The sequence below is a fragment of the Ambystoma mexicanum genome, chromosome 11 (assembly GCF_040938575.1).
Source record: "Ambystoma mexicanum isolate Mex_15411 chromosome 11, UKY_AmexF1_1, whole genome shotgun sequence".
In the NCBI taxonomy this organism is placed as follows: Eukaryota; Metazoa; Chordata; class Amphibia; order Caudata; family Ambystomatidae; genus Ambystoma; species Ambystoma mexicanum.
The window spans coordinates 856,417,191-856,438,676 of NC_090934.1; the positions used below are offsets into that span (position 1 = coordinate 856,417,191).

Genomic DNA, 21,486 nt, shown 5'->3' on the forward strand with positions numbered 1-21,486 from the left:
TCCTGACATTGGTGTAGCCCCATATCTTTTCCAGACCTAGCAACACCCCTACCGATCATTAGCAACACCCCTACCGAACATTAGCAACACCCCTACCGAACATCTTATTCTTTCTGCAGCCACCACCACCCCTAGACTATGGTATGTGAACATGTCACCTTCATACATCGGAGTGAATGGACAAGTGGAGCTTTCAATGCCTGTTTAAGGCATGCTGGTTTAAAGAGGTCAGCACCACTTAAAATCACTGCAAGGACAGAGACTACGAATGGGTTTCTGTCACTCTCACACAAGGAATGAGTAGGCCAATGAGGACATCACACCCAATGCAGTGCACATGTTCTAGCTCATACATGTAGAATGTACCGCAACACAAGTGGCCACAACCAAAGCCGCTCAGGAAGAAGTAGAAATACCCAGTCACACCCTGACTCATTGCAGAAGATGTAAACGAATCAGGCACAGCCTGGCCCACTCCTAAGAGGTAGACATCCCTAGACACAACCTAACCCCATCCAGACAGTTAGAAAGCCCCATCCACAACTTACACACTCCAAAACAGGTAGAAAGACACAGCCCCAACCTATCCCCATCCAGACAGGTAGAAAGCCCCAGCTACAACCTTTCCTACTCCAGAACAGATAGAAAGCCCTGGTTCCAACCTAATCCCATCCAGACAGGTAGAAAGCCCCAGCAACACCCGACCCACTCCAAAACAGATAGAAAGCGCCAGCCCCAACCTAGCCCCATCCATTCAGGTAGAAAGCCCCAGCCACAATCTACCCACTCCAAACAGGTAGAAAGCCCCAGCCCCAACCTATCCCCACCCAGACAGGTAGAAAGCCCCAGCCAAACCTATCCACTCCAAAACAGGAAGAAAACACCATCCCAAACCTATCCCCATCCAGACAGGTAGAAAGCCCTGGCTACAACCTGTCTTACTCCAGAACAGGTAGAAAGCCCCAGCCCCAACCTAATCCCATCCAGACAGGTAGAAAGCCTCAGCTACAACCTGTCCTACTCCATAACAGGTAGAAAGCCCCAGTCCCAACCTATCCCCATCCAGACAGGTAGAAATCCCCAGCCAAAACCTACCCACTCCAAAACAGATTGAGCGCCCCAGCCCCAACCTAACCCCATCCAGACACGTAGAAAGCCCCAACTACAACCGACCAACTCCAAAACAGATAGAAAGCGCCAGCCCCAACCTAGCCCCATCCATTCAGGTAGAAGGCCCCAGCCACAATCTACCCACTCCAAACAGGTAGAAAGCCCCAGCCCCAACCTATCCCCATCCAGACAGGTAGAAAGCCCCAGCCAAACCTATCCACTCCAAAACAGGAAGAAAACACCATCCCAAACCTATCCCCATCCAGACAGGTAGAAAGCCATGGCTACAACCTGTCTTACTCCAGAACAGGTAGAAAGCCCCAGCCTCAACCTAACCCCATCCAGACAGGTAGAAAGCCTCAGCTACAACCTGTCCTACTCTAGAACAGGTAGAAAGCCCCATCCCCAACCTAACCCCATCCAGACAGGTAGAAAGCCCCAGCCAAAACTTACCCATTCCAAAACAGATGGAAAGCCCCAACCTAATCCCATACAGACAGGTAGAAAGCCCCAGCCCCAACCTAACCACATCCAGACAGGTAGAAAGCCCCAACCACACCCTAGCTACTCCAAAACAGGTAGAAAGCCCCAGCCCCAACCTAACCCCATCCAGATAGGTAGAAAGCCCCAGCTACAACCTGTCCTACTCCAGAAAAGGTAGAAAGCCCAAGCCCCAACCTAACACCATCCAGTCAGGTAGAAAGCCCCAGTCACAACCTACCCACTCCAAAAGAGGTAGAACGCCCCAGCCCCAACCTAACCCCGTCCAGACAGATAGAAAACCCCAGCTACAACCTGCCCTACTCCAGAACAGGTAGAAAGCCCCATCCCCAACGTAACCCCATCCAGACAGGTAGAAAGCCACAGCCCCAACCTAACCCCATCCAGACAGGTAGAAAGCCCCAACTACAACCGACCAACTCCAAAACAGATAGAAAGCGCCAGCCCCAACCTAGCCCCATCCATTCAGGTAGAAGGCCCCAGCCACAATCTACCCACTCCAAACAGGTAGAAAGCCCCAGCCAAACCTATCCACTCCAAAACAGGAAGAAAACACCATCCCAAACCTATCCCCATCCAGACAGGTAGAAAGCCATGGCTACAACCTGTCTTACTCCAGAACAGGTAGAAAGCCCCAGCCTCAACCTAACCCCATCCAGACAGGTAGAAAGCCTCAGCTACAACCTGTCCTACTCTAGAACAGGTAGAAAGCCCCATCCCCAACCTAACCCCATCCAGACAGGTAGAAAGCCCCAGCCAAAACTTACCCATTCCAAAACAGATGGAAAGCCCCAACCTAACCCCATACAGACAGGTAGAAAGCCCCAGCCCCAACCTAACCACATCCAGACAGGTAGAAAGCCCCAACCACACCCTAGCTACTCCAAGACAGGTAGAAAGCCCCAGCCCCAACCTAACCCCATCCAGATAGGTAGAAAGCCCCAGCTACAACCTGTCCTACTCCAGAAAAGGTAGAAAGCCCAAGCCCCAACCTAACACCATCCAGTCAGGTAGAAAGCCCCAGTCACAACCTACCCACTCCAAAAGAGGTAGAACGCCCCAGCCCCAACCTAACACCGTCCAGACAGATAGAAAACCCCAGCTACAACCTGCCCTACTCCAGAACAGGTAGAAAGTCCCATCCCCAACGTAACCCCATCCAGACAGGTAGAAAGCCACAGCCCCAACCTAACCCCATCCAGACAGGTAGAAAGCCCCATCCACAACCTACCCACTCCAAAAGTGGTAGAACGCCCCAGCCCCACCCTAACCCTATCCAGAGAGGTAGAAAGCCCCATCCACAACCTACCCACTCCAAAACAGGTAGAAAGCCCCAGCCCCAACCTAACCCCGTCCAGACAGATAGAAAACCCCAGCTACAACCTGCCCTACTCCAGAACAGGTAGAAAGCCCCATCCCCAACCTAACCCCATCCAGACATGTAGAAATCCCCAGCTACAACCTGTCCTACTCCAAAACAGGTAGAAAGCCCCAGCACCAACCTAATCCCATCCAGACAGGTAGAACGCCCCAGCCCCAACCTACCCCCGTCCAGACAGATAGAAAACCCCAGCTACAACCTGCCCTACTCCAGAACAGGTAGAAAGTGTCATACACAAACCAGTCCCGCCACCATGCACCGTCACACCAGCACACACAGGTACTGTCCCTGGGTTGCAGACCACCTCCCGGGACGTTTCCATACCTAGGGTGCGAGGGAGTCGCCATGGTCAACGAGGGCGGGCAGTGCGGAAGGTCCGACCCGGTTTGTTGCCTCGTTACCATTGGCAACTCCCATGGAGACTACGTTCAAGCTGGAACACCCGACTGCGTTTACTTCCTGGTTCCGCGGCGCTCTCCCGATCACGTGCCCAGAATCCCGCTCACGTGATCAAGAGCCGGCACGCATAAAACCGGGAAGTTTGAGTTCCATCACCGCTTCACAGCTGTTCCACGACTCTGTTCGGCTTTTGCAGCATTCACGATACCTGGATACAACGGATTTTTTGGACCTTGGCTTACGGATTACGGATTGGCTTGCTGACTCCTCGGATCTTGTTGCACGGATATTGTTACTTTTGACCCTCGGCTTTTGGTTAACGGATTGCTTACGGATCACCCTTTCTTGACTCTACGATTTTGGCCACTGACGCTGAGTGGCAAACTCAGGTGCTCACCTAGTCACAACCAGCCTCTACCATCTGGGTTACGGTTGACACGGCTGTCCAGACCTACGACTCTCCCTCGCACCAGGCCCCCGGCACCCCAGAATCATCCTGGTTGGGTTTAGGTAAGAGATTTATACACGTTTCTGCATATCCCCGTATTGTGTCTGCCTGTGCTAATCTTACCTTCCCTTTAACAGCCTCCGGGGTCCAGGACGTCATCAGATCCGACGAAGAAACACAACACCTGTGGCCTCAAAGCTCGCACAGGGAGTTTCTTTACTCATCCCTGTGGGTGATTTGTGGACAGAGGTCCATTACTCTTCACTACGCGGCAAGTCACGACAGACTGTGAAGCCGTTGCGTCGTGGAGAGTATGGAACCGGAGGACCCCGTGGCTGCCTTGGTACAGGCACTCACAATGCTAAGAGCAGATATGGTTGCCGCTACTGCTACGATACACCAGAGATTAGATCTGATACAGAGCACACAACACCCCTTGCCCGCTGATGCTGAGTTCGGGGAAGCTGCTGCTGCAGCGCAACCCCCAACTACTCAACAGCCTCCCACTGCTCCTGCCGCACCTCAGGTTCCAATACTCATGTCCACGCCCTTTCCTTTGGCTGCCCCAGAGAGGTTCCATGGTGACCCCAGAAAGTTTCGCACATTCGTGAACCAGTGTAAACTGCATTTCCTCTGTAGACCTCAGGCTTTCCCTGACGCCACCACTAAAGCAGCGTTCACCTTGTCCCACCTGGCCGGCACCGCGGCAGAATGGGCCAACCCTTTGTTGGAGAACGACAACCCCGTCCTATACGATTTTGACCTACTAGTCACGGAATTGTCCCGTGTGTTTGACACGCGTCACAAAGCCCAGTCTCGGGACCTCGAGCTGTTAGATCTGACCCAAGGGAAGAATACCCTCCTCGAATACATAGCTCGTTTTAATCAATTAGTCGCTGAGACATCCTGGCCTGAACCAAAGAGGGCGGTCGTTTTCTATAGGGGGCTTAATAACACCATGAAGGACGCTATGGCTGTGGTTCCATCTTTGCCCACGACCCACACTGAGTTAGTGGATCTCGCATTACAAATCGACGCAAGACGTTCCGAACGTCGGTCTGAAACAGGAATCCCCCTTGCCACTCCACCCTCCTCTTTCTCTGGTACAGGCGTTGAACCCATGCAAATAGGTGGCATTCGCAGTCCCATCACGCAATCAGAAAGGGAACGCAGAAGAACTGACCATGCCTGTTTTTACTGCGGTCTACTTGGCCATTTTGTAAAATCATGTCCCCGACGCCCTAAACTCAAGAATCCGGTTTTTCCGAATGCTCGACCCTAGATCCGGGGACCGGATCGAGCAATGTTCCCATTACCCCGGATAGGAACCCCGCTTTTGGCAGAATCAGACCAGTGTTGGTACAGGCCATGCTTAACCCTACACCCGACATATCTCATGCCATCTCGATTTACATCGATTCAGGCGCCACGGGCAATTATATTGATATAACTTTGGCCAGATCCTTAAACTTGCCTCTGATCTCCAAGCAACATCCTGAGCCGGTACAAGCAGTAGATGGTACAGCACTGATATCAGGCCCTATAAAGCAACAAACCGCCCCCATCACACTCACAATACAAGACACGCATCAGGAAATCATCACCTTCGATTTGATTACGATGCCACAGTTTGGTATCATCTTGGGTCTTCCTTGGTTACATCTACATAACCCCTTGATTGACTGGAAGTCGGGGCAAGTCCATTTCGAATCTGAGACATGCCAGAATTTTTGTCTCACCGCACCTGATGACGCTGAATTCCCCCCACGGGCCCTAGGGGGCATAGCACAGCTCACTCTGCAAGAGGATATCCCTATGGCTCTCGAACCCCATGTAGTGGGGGCTGTTGCCGTTGGTTTCCCTGCGGATTACAACGGTTTTCGTGAGGTATTCGACAAGGGTTCCTCGGAGGTGCTACCACCACACCGGCCTTATGACTGCCCCATAGATCTAATTCCTGATTCCGTGATTCCCTCAGGCCGCATCTACTCCTTATCTCCATCAGAAGAACAGGCATTAAAGGATTATATACAGGTTGCATTGAAGGTCGGTCATATACGTCCCTCCACCTCTCCGGCTGCTAGCCCAATATTCTTTGTCCCAAAAAAGGAGGGCGATCTGCGTCCTTGTGTGGACTACCGCCGACTTAATTCCATCACCATAAAAAATCGATACCCAATACCCTTGATCACTCCCTTACTGGACAGGTTAAGCCACGCTACCATATTTACAAAACTCGATCTCCGCGGAGCCTACAAACTGGTTAGGATCCGCTCCGGGGACGAGTGGAAGACGGCTTTCTGTACACGTTACGGATTATTCGAATACGTGGTCATGCCCTTTGGGCTTTGTAACGCCCCTGCTACCTTCCAACGTTTCATGAACGAGGTATTTCATGATCTGTTGGACGTATGCGTGGCAGTATACCTTGACGACATTCTCATATACTCACAGGACATAAAAGAACATATAGTACACGTCCGCGAAGTACTGTCCCGTCTCCGCCAACACTCACTCTACGCCAAACCTGAGAAATGCCTGTTTCATACTGAAAGCGTTGATTTCTTGGGATTCCACATTACACCTGGGGGTTTGGCCATGAACCAGTCCAAAGTCTGTGCGGTTTTGGACTGGCCAAAACCCGGCAATCTCAAGTCCTTGCAATCATTCCTTGGGTTCTCGAATTTCTATAGGCGTTTCATCCAAGACTTCTCATCTCTGGTAGCTCCTCTTACAGCCCTAACCAGCCCCAAATCGCCTTTTGTTTGGTTGGATGGACACCAGGCTGCTTTTGACGCCTTAAAGTCTGCATTTACTACTGCCCCTGTCCTGAAACATCCCGACCCAGAACTCCCGTTTATTGTGGAGGCCGATGCGTCCTCTTTTGCTCTCGGGGCAGTCCTGTCCCAACGTTGCCCTCATTCGGGTCAATTGCATCCAGTGGCATTTCATTCTCGGAAATTCTCTGTTACGGAACTACATTACACTGTCACGGAGAAAGAATTGCTCGCCATCAAAGATGCATTCTTGGTCTGGCGGCATCATTTGTTGGGAGCGAAGCACACAGTCATGGTGTTCACCGACCACCGCAACCTCCAGGATCTGGCCTCGCTCAAATGTATTAACAGTCGGCAGGTGCGGTGGCATTTATTCTTTGCGGCCTTTGACTTCCAGGTCAAACATCGTTCCGGTCTGTCCCATGGGAAAGCGGACGCATTGTCTCGCTCTCCGGGTGGGGTATCCTTACCTGTGTTTCCAGAAACCCTGTTAAACCAACATGTTATTTGCCTTTGCACCCCTCCTTTATCTCTATTGGACTCACTTCGCACATGGGTTTCACAACATCCCGATCAGGTCACCGAGTGGGATCCAGAGTTTCATGAAGGGTTGCCCTATATCCGAAACAGGTTGTGGTTGCCTTCTACCGACACTCGTAACCTTGCTCTGAAATGGTCCCACGATAGCGCCATCAATGGTCATCCAGGACAGAAACGCACGTTGGACATGCTCAGGCGTTGGTGTTGGTGGCCCTCCATGAAACACGACGTTGAAGGGTATGTTAACACCTGTGCTATATGTGCCCAGTGTAAGCATCGTAGGGGGCGTCCACTGGGGCTTCTACTTCCGTTACCTGTACCCCCCAGGCCTTGGCACACGGTTTCCATGGATTTCGTAACCGACCTGCCCCGGACAAAGGGTTTCGACACCATATGGGTGGTGGTCGATTCATTTTCCAAAATGGCTCGCTTCATTCCTTGTTCTGGCATCCCTTCTGCCCCAGCTTTGGCCGATCTCTTCTTTAAATCGGTCTTTTGTTTCTTTGGGTTGCCCACGATTATTATATCGGATAGGGGGCCCCAGTTCACTTCTCGGTTCTGGCGAGCTCTTACGGCTCTCCTGGGTATAGATTCCCGCTTTTCCTCCGCTTACCACCCGGAGACGGACGGCCAGACTGAGAGGGTGAACCAGGCCATGGAACAATATCTACGTTGTTTGATTCTGCAACACCAGCAATCCTGGCTCGGCTTACTACATCTTGCTGAGTTTTCGTATAACAACTCCACACATTCCTCCACTGGCTCTTCCCCCTTTTTTGTATTATATGGCCAGCATCCCCGCACCTTACCCATCCCGGACCTAGCTCCCTCTGACAACCCTGCTGCTGTCGCCTGTGCCCGCGACCTATCGGCTGTTCAGGCTCGGACCCTTACTCATCTCCAGGAGGCCCGGGAATCCATGAAGGCCATGGCGGATAGAAGGAGGGCGGTAGCACCTTCCTATGTTGTGGGGGACAGGGTTTGGCTCTCTTCTCGTCATCTTAGGCTACCTGGGTGTCGCAAACTTTTACCCCGTTTTGTGGGCCCGTATAAGATTACTGCTGTGATCAACCCTGTGGCCTACCGACTCTCAGTCCCTGCTTCCTGGCGCATACACCCCGTATTCCACACCTCTTTGTTGAAGTCCTGTCCGGCACCTACTCGTCTCCGGTCTACGCCTGGCCCGGTGGCGGTGGGTGACTCCGTGGAATATGAGGTTTCTGCTGTCTTGAGTTCTCGCTTTGTCAGGGGTGGGCTCCAGTATCTTGTTGACTGGGTGGGTTTTGGCCCCGAGGAGCGTTGTTGGGTTCCTGCTGGGGACGTCCATGCCCCGAGGCTTGTTTCACGTTTCCACCGGGATCACCCTTCCTGCCCACGTGGTCGTGGGCCATTGAGGGGGGGCTCTGTCATACACAAACCAGTCCCGCCACCATGCACCGTCACACCAGCACACACAGGTACTGTCCCTGGGTTGCAGACCACCTCCCGGGACGTTTCCATACCTAGGGTGCGAGGGAGTCGCCATGGTCAACGAGGGCGGGCAGTGCGGAAGGTCCGACCCGGTTTGTTGCCTCGTTACCATTGGCAACTCCCATGGAGACTACGTTCAAGCTGGAACACCCGACTGCGTTTACTTCCTGGTTCCGCGGCGCTCTCCCGATCACGTGCCCAGAATCCCGCTCACGTGATCAAGAGCCGGCACGCATAAAACCGGGAAGTTTGAGTTCCATCACCGCTTCACAGCTGTTCCACGACTCTGTTCGGCTTTTGCAGCATTCACGATACCTGGATACAACGGATTTTTTGGACCTTGGCTTACGGATTACGGATTGGCTTGCTGACTCCTCGGATCTTGTTGCACGGATATTGTTACTTTTGACCCTCGGCTTTTGGTTAACGGATTGCTTACGGATCACCCTTTCTTGACTCTACGATTTTGGCCACTGACGCTGAGTGGCAAACTCAGGTGCTCACCTAGTCACAACCAGCCTCTACCATCTGGGTTACGGTTGACACGGCTGTCCAGACCTACGACTCTCCCTCGCACCAGGCCCCCGGCACCCCAGAATCATCCTGGTTGGGTTTAGGTAAGAGATTTATACACGTTTCTGCATATCCCCGTATTGTGTCTGCCTGTGCTAATCTTACCTTCCCTTTAACAGCCTCCGGGGTCCAGGACGTCATCAGATCCGACGAAGAAACACAACACCTGTGGCCTCAAAGCTCGCACAGGGAGTTTCTTTACTCATCCCTGTGGGTGATTTGTGGACAGAGGTCCATTACTCTTCACTACGCGGCAAGTCACGACAGAAAGCCCCATGCCCAACCTAACCCCATCCAGACAGGTAGAAAGCCACAGCCCCAACCTAAACCCATCCAGACAGGTAGAAAGCCCCATCCACAACCTACCCACTCCAAAACAGGTAGAAAGCCCCAGCTACAACCTGTCCTACTCCAGAACAGTTAGAAAGCCCCAGTCACAACATAACCCCATCCAGACAGGTGGAAAGCCCCAGCCACAACCTACCCACTCCAAAACAGGTAGAAACCCCCTTCCAACCTATCCCCATCCAGACAGGTAGAAAGCCCCAGCTACAACCTGTCTTACTCCAGAACAGGTAGAAAGCCCCAGCCCCAACCTAATCCCATCCAGACAGGTAGAAAGCCTCAGCTACAACCTGTCCTACTCCAGAACAGGTAGAAAGCCCCATCCCCAACCTAACCCCATCCAGACAGGTAGAAAGCCACAGCCCCAACCTAAACCCATCCAGACAGGTAGAAAGCCCCATCCACAACCTACCCACTCCAAAACAGGTAGAAAGCACCAGCCCCAACTTAACCCCATCCAGACAGGTAGAAAGCCCCAGCTACAACCTGTCCTACTCCAGAACAGGTAGAAAGCCCCAGCCCTAACCTATCCCCATCCAGACAGGTAGAAAGCCCCAGCTACAACCTGTCTTACTCCAGAACAGGTAGAAAGCCCCAGCCCCAACCTAATCCCATCCAGACAGGTAGAAAGCCTCAGCTACAACCTGTCCTACTCCAGAACAGGTAGAAAGCCCCAGCCCTAACCTATCCCCATCCAGACAGGTAGAAAGCCCCAGCCACAACCTACCCACTCCAAAACAGATAGAATGCCCCAGCTTCAACCTAACCCCATCCAGACAGGTAGAAAGCCCCAACTACAACCTGTCCTACTCCAGAACAGGTAGAAAGCCCCAGCCTCAACCTAACCCCATCCAGACAGGTAGAAAGCCTCAGCTACAACGTGTCCTACTCCAGAACAGGTAGAAAGCCCCATCCCTAACCTAACCCCACCCAGACAGGTAGAAAGCCCCATCCACAACCTACCCACTCCAAAACAGGTAGGAAGCCCCAGCCACAACCTAACCCCATCCAGAGAGGTAGAAAGCCCCAGCTACAACCTGTCCTACTCCAGAACAGTTAGAAAGCCCCAGTCACAACCTACCCACTCCAAAAGAAAAGAACGCTCCAGCCCCAACCTATACCCATCCAGACAGGTAGAAATCCCCAGCTACAACCTGTCCTACTCCAAAACAGGTAGAAAGCCCCAGCACCAACCTAATCCCATCCAGACAGGTAGAACGCCCCAGCCCCAACCTAACCCCGTCCAGACAGATAGAAAACCCCAGCTACAACCTGCCCTACTCCAGAACAGGTAGAAAGCCCCGTCCCCAACCTAACCCCATCCAGACAGGTAGAAAGCCACAGCCCCAACCTAAACCCATCCAGACAGGTAGAAAGCCCCATCCACAACCTACCCACTCCAAAACAGGTAGAAAGCCCCAGCCCCAACTTAACCCCATCCAGACAGGTAGAAAGCCCCAGCTACAACCTGTCCTACTCCAGAACAGTTAGAAAGCCCCAGTCACAACATAACCCCATCCAGACAGGTGGAAAGCCCCAGCCCCAACCTAACCACATCCAGACAGGTAGAAAGCCCCAGCCACACCCTAGCTACTCCAAACCAGGTAGAAAGCCCCGGCCCCCAACCTAACCCCATCCAGACCGGTAGAAAGCCCCAGTCACAACCTACCCACTCCAAAAGAGGTAGAACGCCCCAGCTCCAGCCCCAGCCTAACCCCATCCAGACAGATAGAAAGCCTCAGCTACAACCTGCCCCACTCCAGAACAGGTAGAAAGCCCTATCCCCAACCTAACCCCATCCAGACAGGTAGGAAGCCACAGCCCCAACCTAACCCCATCCAGAAAAGCCCCAGCCACAACCTAATCCCATCCAGACAGGCAGAAAGCCCTATCCACAACCTACCCACTCCAAAAGGGGTAGAACGCCCCAGCCCCACCCTAACCCCATCCAGAGAGGTAGAAAGCCCCATCCACAACCTACCCACTCCAAAACAGGTACAAAGCCCCAGCCCCAACCTAACCCCATCCAGACAGGTAGAACGCCCCAGCTACAACCTGTCCTACTTCAGAACAGGTAGAAATCCCCAGTCACAACCTACCCACTCCAAAAGAGAAGAATGCCCAAGCCCCAACCTATACTCATCCAGACAGGTAGAAATCCCCAGCTACAACCTGTCCTACTCCAGAACAGGTAGAAAGCCCCAGCACCAACCTAATCCCATCCAGACAGGTAGAAAGCCACAGCAACACCCGACCCACTCCAAAATAGATAGAAAGGCCCAGCCCCAACCTATCCCCATCCAGACAGGTAGAAAGCCCCCGCCACAACCTACCCACTCCAAAACAGGTAGAAGCCCCCTTCCAACATATCCCCATGCAGATAGGTAGAAAGCCCCAGCCACAACCTACCCACTCCAAAACAGGTAGAAAGCCCCAGCCCCAACCTAACCCATTCCAGACAGGTAGAAAGCCCCAGCCACATCCTACCCACTCCAAAACAGATAGAACGCCCCAGTCCAAACCTAACCCCATCCAGACAGGTAGAAAGCCTCAGCTACAGCCTGTCCTACTCCAGAACAGGTTGAAAGCCCCAGACACAACCTAACCCCATCCAGACAGGTAGAAAGCCCCAGCCACAACCTACCCACCCCAAAACAGATAAAAAGCCCCAGCCCCAACCTAACCCATTCCAGACAGATAGAAAGCCCCAGCCACAACCTACCCACTCCAAAACAGATAGAACGCCCCAGTCCAAACCTAAACCCATCCAGACAGGTAGAAAGCCTCAGCTACAGCCTGTCCTACTCCAGAACAGGTGGAAAGCCCCAGCCCCAACCTAACCCCATCCAGACAGGTAGAAAGCCCCAGCCACAACCTACCCACCCCAAAACAGATAGAAAGCCCGAGCCCGACCTAACCCCATCCAGACAGGTAGAAAGCCCCAGCCACAACCTACCCACTCCAAAACAGGTCAAAAGCCTCAGCACCAACTTAACCCCATCCAGACAGGTAGAAATTCCCAGCCACACCCTACTTATTCGAAAACAGGTAGAAAGCCCCAGCCCTAACCTAACCCCATCCAGACAGGTAGAAAGCCCCAGTCACAACCTACCCATTACAAAAGAGGTAGAATGCACCAGCCCCAACCTAACCCTATCCAGACAGATAGAAAGCCCCAGCTACAACCTGCCCTACTGCAGAACAGGTAGAAAGCCCCAGCCCCAACCTAACCCCATCCAGACAGGTAGAAAGCCTGAGCCACAACCTAATCCCATCCAGACAGGTAGAACGCCCCAGCCACTACCCACCCACTCCAAAAGAGGTAGAACGCCCCAGACCCAGCCCAACACCATCCAGAGAGGTAGAAAGCTCCAGCCACAACCTACCCACTTCAAAACAGGTAGAAAGCCCCAGCCCCAACCTAACCCCATCCAGACAGGTAGAAAGTCCCAGCCACACCCTAGCTACTCCAAAACAGGTAGAAAGCACCAGCCCCAACCTAACTCCAACCAGACAGGTAGAAAACCCCAGCTACAACCTGTGCTACTCCAGGACAGGTAGAAAGCTCCAGTCACAACCTACCCACTCCAAAACAGATAGAACACCCCAGTCCAAACATAACCCCATCCAGACAGGTAGAAAGCCCCAGCCACAACATAATCCCATCCAGACAGGTAGAAAGCCCAGCCACAACCCACCCACTCCAAAAGAGGTAGAACACCCCAGCCCCAAACTAACACCATCCAGAGAGGTAGAAAGGCCCAGCCAGAACCTACTCACTTCAAAACAGGTTGAAAGCCCCAGCCTGAACATAACCCCATCCAGACAGGTAGAAAGCCCCAGCCACACCCTAGCTACCCCAAAACAAGTAGAAAGCCACAGCCCCAAACTAACCGCATCCAGAACAGGTAGAAAGCCCCAGCCACAACCTAATCCCATCCAGAGAGGTAGAAAGCCCCAGCCACAACCTACCCACTCCAAAACAGGTAGAAAGCCCCAGCCCCAACCTAACCCCATCCAGACAGGCAGAAAGCCACAGCCCCAAACTAACCGCAACCAGAACAGGTAGAAAGCCCCAGCCACAACCTAATCCCATCCAGAGAGGTAGAAAGCCCCAGCCACAACCTACCCACTCCAAAACAGGTAGAAAGCCCCAGCCCCAACATAACCCCATCCAGACAGATAGAAAGCCCCAGCCACACCCTAGCTACTCCAAAACAGGTAGAAAGCCCCAGCCCCAACCTAACCGCATCCAGACAGGTAGAAAACCCCAGCTACAACCTGTGCTACTCCAGAACAGGTAGAAAGCCCCAGTCACAACCTACCCACTCCAAAAGAGGTTGAACGCCCCAGCCTCAACCTAACCCCATCTAGACAGGTAGAATGCCCCAGCTACAACCTGTCTTACTCCAGAACAGGTAGAAAACCCCAGCCCCAACCTAATCCCATCCAGACAGGTAGAAAGCCCCAGCAACACCCGACCCACTCCAAAACAGGTAGAAAGCCCCAGCCTCAACTTAACCCCATCCATACAGGTAGAAATTCCAAGCCACACCCTAGCTACTCCAAAACAGGTGGCTAGTACTAATGCCAACCTGATCCCCTCAAGACCAGCAGAACACCTCTTGATGATTTCTTTCTTCACCAGACCCAGGGATAGGCCGCAGAACCACTTACCATCTTCCTCTGGCACCACTGGCAAATCCCACACATGACGATGGTGACAGTCAGGCTGACAGTGATGACTGCAGATACGAGGACGACGTCGCGGGAAAGAGCCCCTGCCAAAAAAGAAGAGAGAAAAAAACAGTTAGCGTCCTTGCACTCTACCTTGTCTTTTGCTTGTTCATGCCCTCTCCTATAATATGTGCCACTAAACGTCCACTATAGTCGCAGTTTGGGAGCATGGAGGGAGGAGGGTTGGACGAACGGATACGCCGGGCAATCCCTGCCTACCTGGCGATGCTTCAGAAAGGCCTGAAGGGATCAGACAGAGTCAGACACACAGGCGACTAGTGCATCTGGACACATGGCAGCCTATGGGTTGACATGTGAGTCACTGCAGGTCATCCAGAGGATCCATCCAGGCGTGTGTCAGACTCTGAGTCCTACAGGCCTTTCCCTAATCTGAGTTCATGCTCACAATGTCAGCCCACCCCATCTGAAAGAATGCAGCTAGGCCTCCCTGATTAGACAATGGCTCACAAGGGACGGGAGAATCATCTGTGGAAGGGAGGGGTGTCTTCTCCCTCTCCCCCTCCTCCTATTGGTTACCACTGATGTTTAGTGTTTCTAAAAATCCTTGGGGCTGAATGAGAATTGAGTGTACAATGTTCTCTTCTCATGTTAATGTTAATGTTAATTATACTTGTAAAGCGCGCTATCACCTGAAGGCATTATGGCTTTAATGGGCAGGAGAACAGAAAGGAAAAAAATAGAGCAGGCAGATTTAAACTGCTGAGAAGGCACGTCCTGGTACGGCAAAACCTAGGGACTGGGATCACAAAATCTGAGACTGAGTGCAGCGCTCTGGTTGGTGTATAGCAACAAAACATGTCCTACAAGAACTCATCACCGAGATCATGAGCCAGGTGCACAATGCAGAGGGTCTTGATTTGAATACACCAGCTAACAGGAAGACAATGAAGGTGGTGCAGCTAACAGGAAGACAATGAAGGTAGTGCAGCTAACAGGAAGACAATGAAGGTGGTGCAGCTAACAGGAAGACAATGAAGGTGGTGCAGAGTGGGGGAGATATGGGGCCTTATTACGAGTTTGGAGGTAGCCATGCCCTCCAAACTCAGGTCCGGGTTCCTTGAATGAGGAATTACCGGGCGATTCCAACCTTGGAGGACCTGGTAATTCCTCATTCAATGTACCCATCCCCATTCTCATTTGAGCCCCCATAGGGCTCAATGGGAATGGGGAGGGTGCTAACAACGGGCCCGTTAATAACGGGCCCGTTGTTAGCTCCCTGGTCCCCTTGTGGGACCCGCAAAGGACGTCTGGTCTGACCAGACGTCCAGAGTGGGTCCCGCAAGGGGACCTCGTAATAGGGCAGAATGGGTTTAACGGCTCCGGCACCTTTACCAGCACCGTAAAACCCATTCCGCCAGGGTCGTAATGAGGCCCCTGGTCTCTCTTAGAGACACCAGCAGCCACTCTGAAGTATCTGAAGATGGTTCAGTGTATATAGGAGCTGATCAGAAAAAGTGAGTTGCAGTAGTCAAGTGAGCCAAAGACAAAGGCTACCACCAAAGGAGCACCCATCCCATTTTGCAGCAAAAGAAGAATTTTATGAAGGACTTTAAGCTTAAAATAGCCTCCCTTCCAGACTGAGCTAACCTGAGCGTCCATAGGAAGGGTGGGCGAGATCTTAACACTGAGGTCCTTGACAACGGAAACAGGCTTAGGGAATGGGCCAAAGGAGGGAGGTGAGTGCTCCAGACCAAGGTATTAGAGGGTGCACCCACGATTAAGACCTCTGTCTTGTCGCCATTCAATTTAATCCAATTACGGCTCATCCAATCTCCAACCACAATCAGACAATTCTAAGATTAGCTGAGGCCTCAGAGAGGGCAAGATTGAGGGGCACCACAATCTGGGTATCATCTGTGTAGATGTAACGGTAGAGACGAAAGTATTGGGTGAGTTTAGCCAACGGCTGCATACAGACATTAAAAGAGAATTAGCGACAGAGCAGAGCCTTGCGGGACGCCACCAGTGATAGGAACAGAGGAAGACCAGAAGGGGGCAGGCACAGAGACTGAAAGTGGTCAACAAGAAAGAAGTGGAATCAGGCCAGCACAGGGCCAGAGATACCAGCAGCTGACACCCTTTCAAGCAGGATGGTATGCTCGATGGGGTCGAATGCTGCCAATAGGTCGAATGAAATCAGGGCACCGACACCACCATGGTCAGACAGAATGGCCAGATTGTCCAAGACCAAAACCAGACAAGTCTCCGTACCCTGGCCACATGGAAACCTGGTCTTGTAGGGGCCGGAGAAAGAGGATTCTTCTAACAAAGAGGAAAGCAACGGAATAACAAGATACTCAAGGGTTTTTATCAAAAAAGGGAGGAGGGAAATGACGGTGTAGGTAACTGGAAGAAGGGGATCCAAAGAAGGCTTTTTGGGAATGGGGATGACCAAAGCATGCTTCAGGACTGGTGGGATAAAGCCATGGCCAATGAGTGGTTCACTGCATCAGTGAGCAGTGTGGCAAGTTCAGAAATGCATGTTTTCACAACAGAGAGTGGGATAGGATCCAGAGGAGAAGCTGAGTTACGTTTGGTAATAGCCTGAATGATGTCTTTAGGTACGAAATAAGGAACGCAGCACCTGGAACAGGTCGCTGATGGGAGTATAGGAAAGTTACAATTCGAGTCAGAGGTAGGCAATGAATTAAGTATTAGATAAGTTAGATAAGCAAACCGGAGCGGAAAGGGACTGAACAGTTCTAAAGAGTTCCTTAGAACAGCTGAGAGCTGAATCAACTTGGCCCGTGAAATAGTTACACTTAGCTTCAAGCATGGTACGATGGTGAACCCGAGAAGCTTGTTGGACAGCCACTTTGGCCGACGGACACCTAGGTAAGTCTGGCACTCTGGTAGGTAGTGTAACAAGGTCCCACTGCTGTGGGGGACTTCAGGTACCAGTTACCTCAACCGGACTACCTACCACCAGTGCAAATCCCACCCACTGCTTACAATAGAACAAGCAATCACAGGGTACTGACTTCATTCTGCAGCCTATTCCGGAAACTGCACTCAGGCCACTTGAACTACAGGTAGAGAAAGTTACAGAACAGAGGTTTGGTGGTACTTTTGTGGGGGCATCGGGGTATATGTAGTGGCAAAACACCCCTCAAAGAGGATGCTTTGAAGAAAGTGTCCTGGCGATGCCTGGGAGAGGGCTATCCTTATCGTTAAATTAATGTTGCACAGTGTCTTTGTTGGGTTCGTGTGCTATCTGAGAGGACCAGTGGTGGCAGTGCCGCGGGGTCATTTCCATATGAGGAGTATGAGCGACCGATCAGAAGGACTGCCAGATCCTCCAATGCGTTCCAGCTCAGTAAAGTTGCAGTAGAATCTGACCAGCCTTCTACTACTTGAGGTACCACTGTACGAAACACTGGTACACCGTTCCAGCTGAGGCGACCCCTCAAGGATATGCTTGACCGGCGAGGGAGTGGAGGGACCTGATCGACCTTCTACTAGGCAAGATGTCACGAAGCCAATCAGCACTGCAGACATTGAGGGGTCCGCATTGGCTGGACTCTTGGACGCCTTTTGACCAGTGAGGGAGTGGTGGTTCAGCCTTACACAGATTGCTGAGCTGTGGCCTTAATTCAAAACACTAAGACGAGGAGGCTCCTCACTAAGCGGGCACTTGACGGCTCTCCTGATCACCGAGGGACCAGCAGGGCCAAACTGGGCTGCTGCCATCAGAGGGTGGGTGAAGCTGCAGGGAACGTGAGCTAGAGGTGCATGTAAGGGGCTGAGCGCGGAACACACTGAAATAGGCATTGTCGTGATAATAAGGTGAGTGCATGAGGGTTTCAATGCACCCAACTGCAAACCTCCAACACCGGAACAGTTTATCTAAATCCTACTTTCAACGTCCAACCTGAAATATACTTCCACATTTCAGTGAAACACACAAAATACATTGATACATTTATTGTTACAACAACTTTCACATTAGAACCGCTTTTACTGATCATTTCAGGTTTAGTTAGAGAAAGCTTCAGCGTCATCTTTCCAGCTTTCCTGGTAATATTATTAATGACCTGGGGAAATTACGTCATCCTGTAAGCCTATGATTACTGCAAAGCGCATACCTCAAACCACATTGCTTTTTGGTGCTGCACAGCTGCAGATCGAAAGGTACAGTTACAGTGCCACATGGTTGAGTTCTTGCAGTGTTAATGCAGTTGAAAGAGAGGCGCTTTCTTGACAGTTGGCGGGAAGTGGCAAGATGACGCGGGGTCTGACGTCCCAGTGTTGTGCATTTCACGAAGATGATGGATCGGTTACATTCGAGGGGTCACGAGCCATCACAGAGTGCCAGATCCCGTTTAATCCCAGAGGGGATGTGCACATGACAGACGCTGCATTGTACCAATGCTGCATAACATAACACATGCCGTGGCCAGTGACACCATAGGGGCATCGTTAGACACGCTGCAGGAGGAGGGGCTAACAACGACCACTGGAAGCCATGCCATAGGCAGGTTCAGTTATAGAGACCAGCCTTGGCATGGGGGTCGATTTTACCCTTGGGAACTCCTACAGGTTGCTGTTGATGACTACACACCTAAATCTGGCATTGGTTCTTGCAGAAATCTGGGTCTCATGCCCTCAATGCATAGATATGGTAGGCAAAGTAGGTGTCCTTGGCACACACTGGGAGTCAGCGTAGATGTCTGCATTGAGCTGAGAAGGACTGACCTTTCTATCAGGTCAAGAATCAGGACTTCTGCTTAGCTCTGGACATGTGTCGTCCCTATAATTAGTACTATGGAAGACCTGATTATAGAGCATTCAAGTTCCCTGTGTGCCATCTAACCCAGGCACCAACCCCTGTGGGAGGGTTGTCTGGGGGATGAAGTGTTACTATTACTAGAGAGCATTTGAGTTGCCTAGATGCCAGATAACAAGGGCACCAACCCCTGTGGGATGGTTGTCTGGGGGATGAAGGGTTACTATTACTAGAGAGCATTGAGTTGCCTAGATGCCAGATAACAAGGACACCAACCCCCGTGGGATGGTTGTCTGGGGATGAAGGGTTCATTTTATTTGCATCCCTAATAGTAAGAACAAACTGAGATTCTAAAGCATTCCCAGTTCCCCAAAATTATTTTTTGCTGGGAAAGTCCTCTCTACTGAACGGTGGGGCTAGGCTCAGTGCCAGCTTTGTCCAAGAGATGCTCAGGGCGCAAGACTTTTGCCACTGAGCGTCAGGCAGTTCTGGTTCATCCGGGGCTGAATGCCTCCTATACCTTGAAAGAGTTTCATCACCATATAGCAGGGGGTCTATTTGGTAGGAGTTTGTAAGTGGGGCTACTACCTGGTTGAGCTAACTACCTATTCTATAAAGAGGATGTACTTAATCTCCATGTACACACTAAAGGTTGGGAGGGTGCAAGCATGGCCTGTGATCAACTTGGCCCTAAGTCCAAGGACACAAAAATGTTTGCTTAAATGTATAGCTAAGCCACATGCGCGCCTAACTCCATATAAGTCTTATATCACAAAAGATCTTTCCCCAAAGGTTAATCAAATAGACATATCAATTGCTAGTCTTCAATTGCTCAAAGTTGAATTTCCCAACACAACCAACACATGTTTCGACCTATACAAGGTCCTCTTCAGGGGTACTAACAGTGTATATTCCAATTATATTCACACCATGTGAGTCGCAATTAAATCCATAGGTGTTCTAACATCATACAAATAAATATCAAAACATCAAACAAAGGAAAATATGAATATGACATGTCATTGCACCAGCATATGTCCAGCATATGCCCAGAAAAGAATCAAAAACAAAAAGGCTAAATTAAAAACCAACATCATTCATTTGATTTGTCTCAATCAATAATCACATTCATTATTGAAGAAAATGAACCAAATTAGAGCCACAAATATGACGAGATTGAAATTGACAGTGAACATAACCAAACAATCAAAATTAAAGGGAGGGACCGAGGGAGGATGGAGGGGTGAGATAAGCAGAGAGGAAGAATCACACCATTAAAATTTCAGACATTCATTGAATTCACATTTTAGTAGTTTCTGTTATATACCAAAGTGCCACTCATGTCCAACACCTTTCTGCTTGGTACCAGTCATCCCCTCAAAGTGAGGTCTCACCCCAGTTTATATCAACCACCAGGTGAGTTTCAATTACTTAAGTCCCATTGATAGTTGGTGACCCATACCCTCATTGGTAATTTACCAGTTAGAATAACACTTTCCAAAATGAGGTGCCCATTACTCTCATATCCAACATGTATACCCACAACCATATCTAACAGCAAAATGCCCATCCCCTGAATGGGAAATTCATATTCAACAATTCCAATAATTTACATTCTTGATCTTTTTACAATTCTCCATAACTGGATTATCTCCAAATCTTGCAATCTCCTGTGCTAGTGAGAAATGGTTGGATCCCATCAACACATATTTCATGTTTTACTAAATAAAATATTATAATCCCTCACCAACTTCTCATTCTAACATATCTGTAATAGTGGTCTGTCCCATTAATCCACTTTCTGCAATGTAGGTTTGGTTCTTCACATATGGCGGTCTCTTACCACTCACTTCCATCTGTTATTGTTCTAAAATACTAATGGAAGGGTTCAATATTATCATAGTATCAATTATTCCCAAATTAGGCCTTTAGATCCCCCAAAAACAAATAAGCTAAAAAGTCATAAACTCACTATAACTGTGCAAAGTTATCCCCCAAAACAAATAAGCTAAAATGTCATAAACTCACTATAACTGTGCGCGTTACAAAGTTGTATTTGGTTGGCTATTCACATTTTCAAACGAAACAAGCAAAATTACACTCTTCGTTCATACCCTAGGGTATATGGAGTTTGGCCTTTTTTATCCAGCTTTCCACCACGTCTAGTAGTTTGGAGATTCTGCACACCCTTCTCTTTTTTCAGCGGTTTGTAGCACCTGGAATTTTGTTTGCAATATCTGGTGAATGGCCTCTTGGAAGTGTCAGGTCACCAGGGGTCTGATATTTCCTGTCCGGATGTTGGACCGATGCTCATTCCATCAGAGCTTGGCTTTCCTTATTGACTGTCAAACATAATACTTCCTGCATGGGCATTTTATGCTGTACAATAAGTTGCTGCTTTCGTATGTGGCGTGACATTTGAGAAAAATCTTCTTCACCGTGTTAGGGTGGAACACTA

The 21,486-nt window shown here is 50.7% G+C and overlaps 1 protein-coding gene across 3 annotated transcripts in view; it reads right to left on the bottom strand.

The window, feature by feature from the left end:
- SYT7 (synaptotagmin 7) overlaps positions 1–21,486 on the bottom strand; it is a 1,118,786-nt gene that overhangs the window by 648,783 nt on the left and 448,517 nt on the right. For all 3 annotated transcript variants that reach the window (XM_069623883.1, XM_069623885.1, XM_069623884.1), the window contains exon 2: positions 14,222–14,325. In XM_069623883.1, the coding sequence (XP_069479984.1) occupies positions 14,222–14,325 (104 nt within the window). The remainder of the gene's footprint in view (positions 1–14,221; positions 14,326–21,486) is intronic.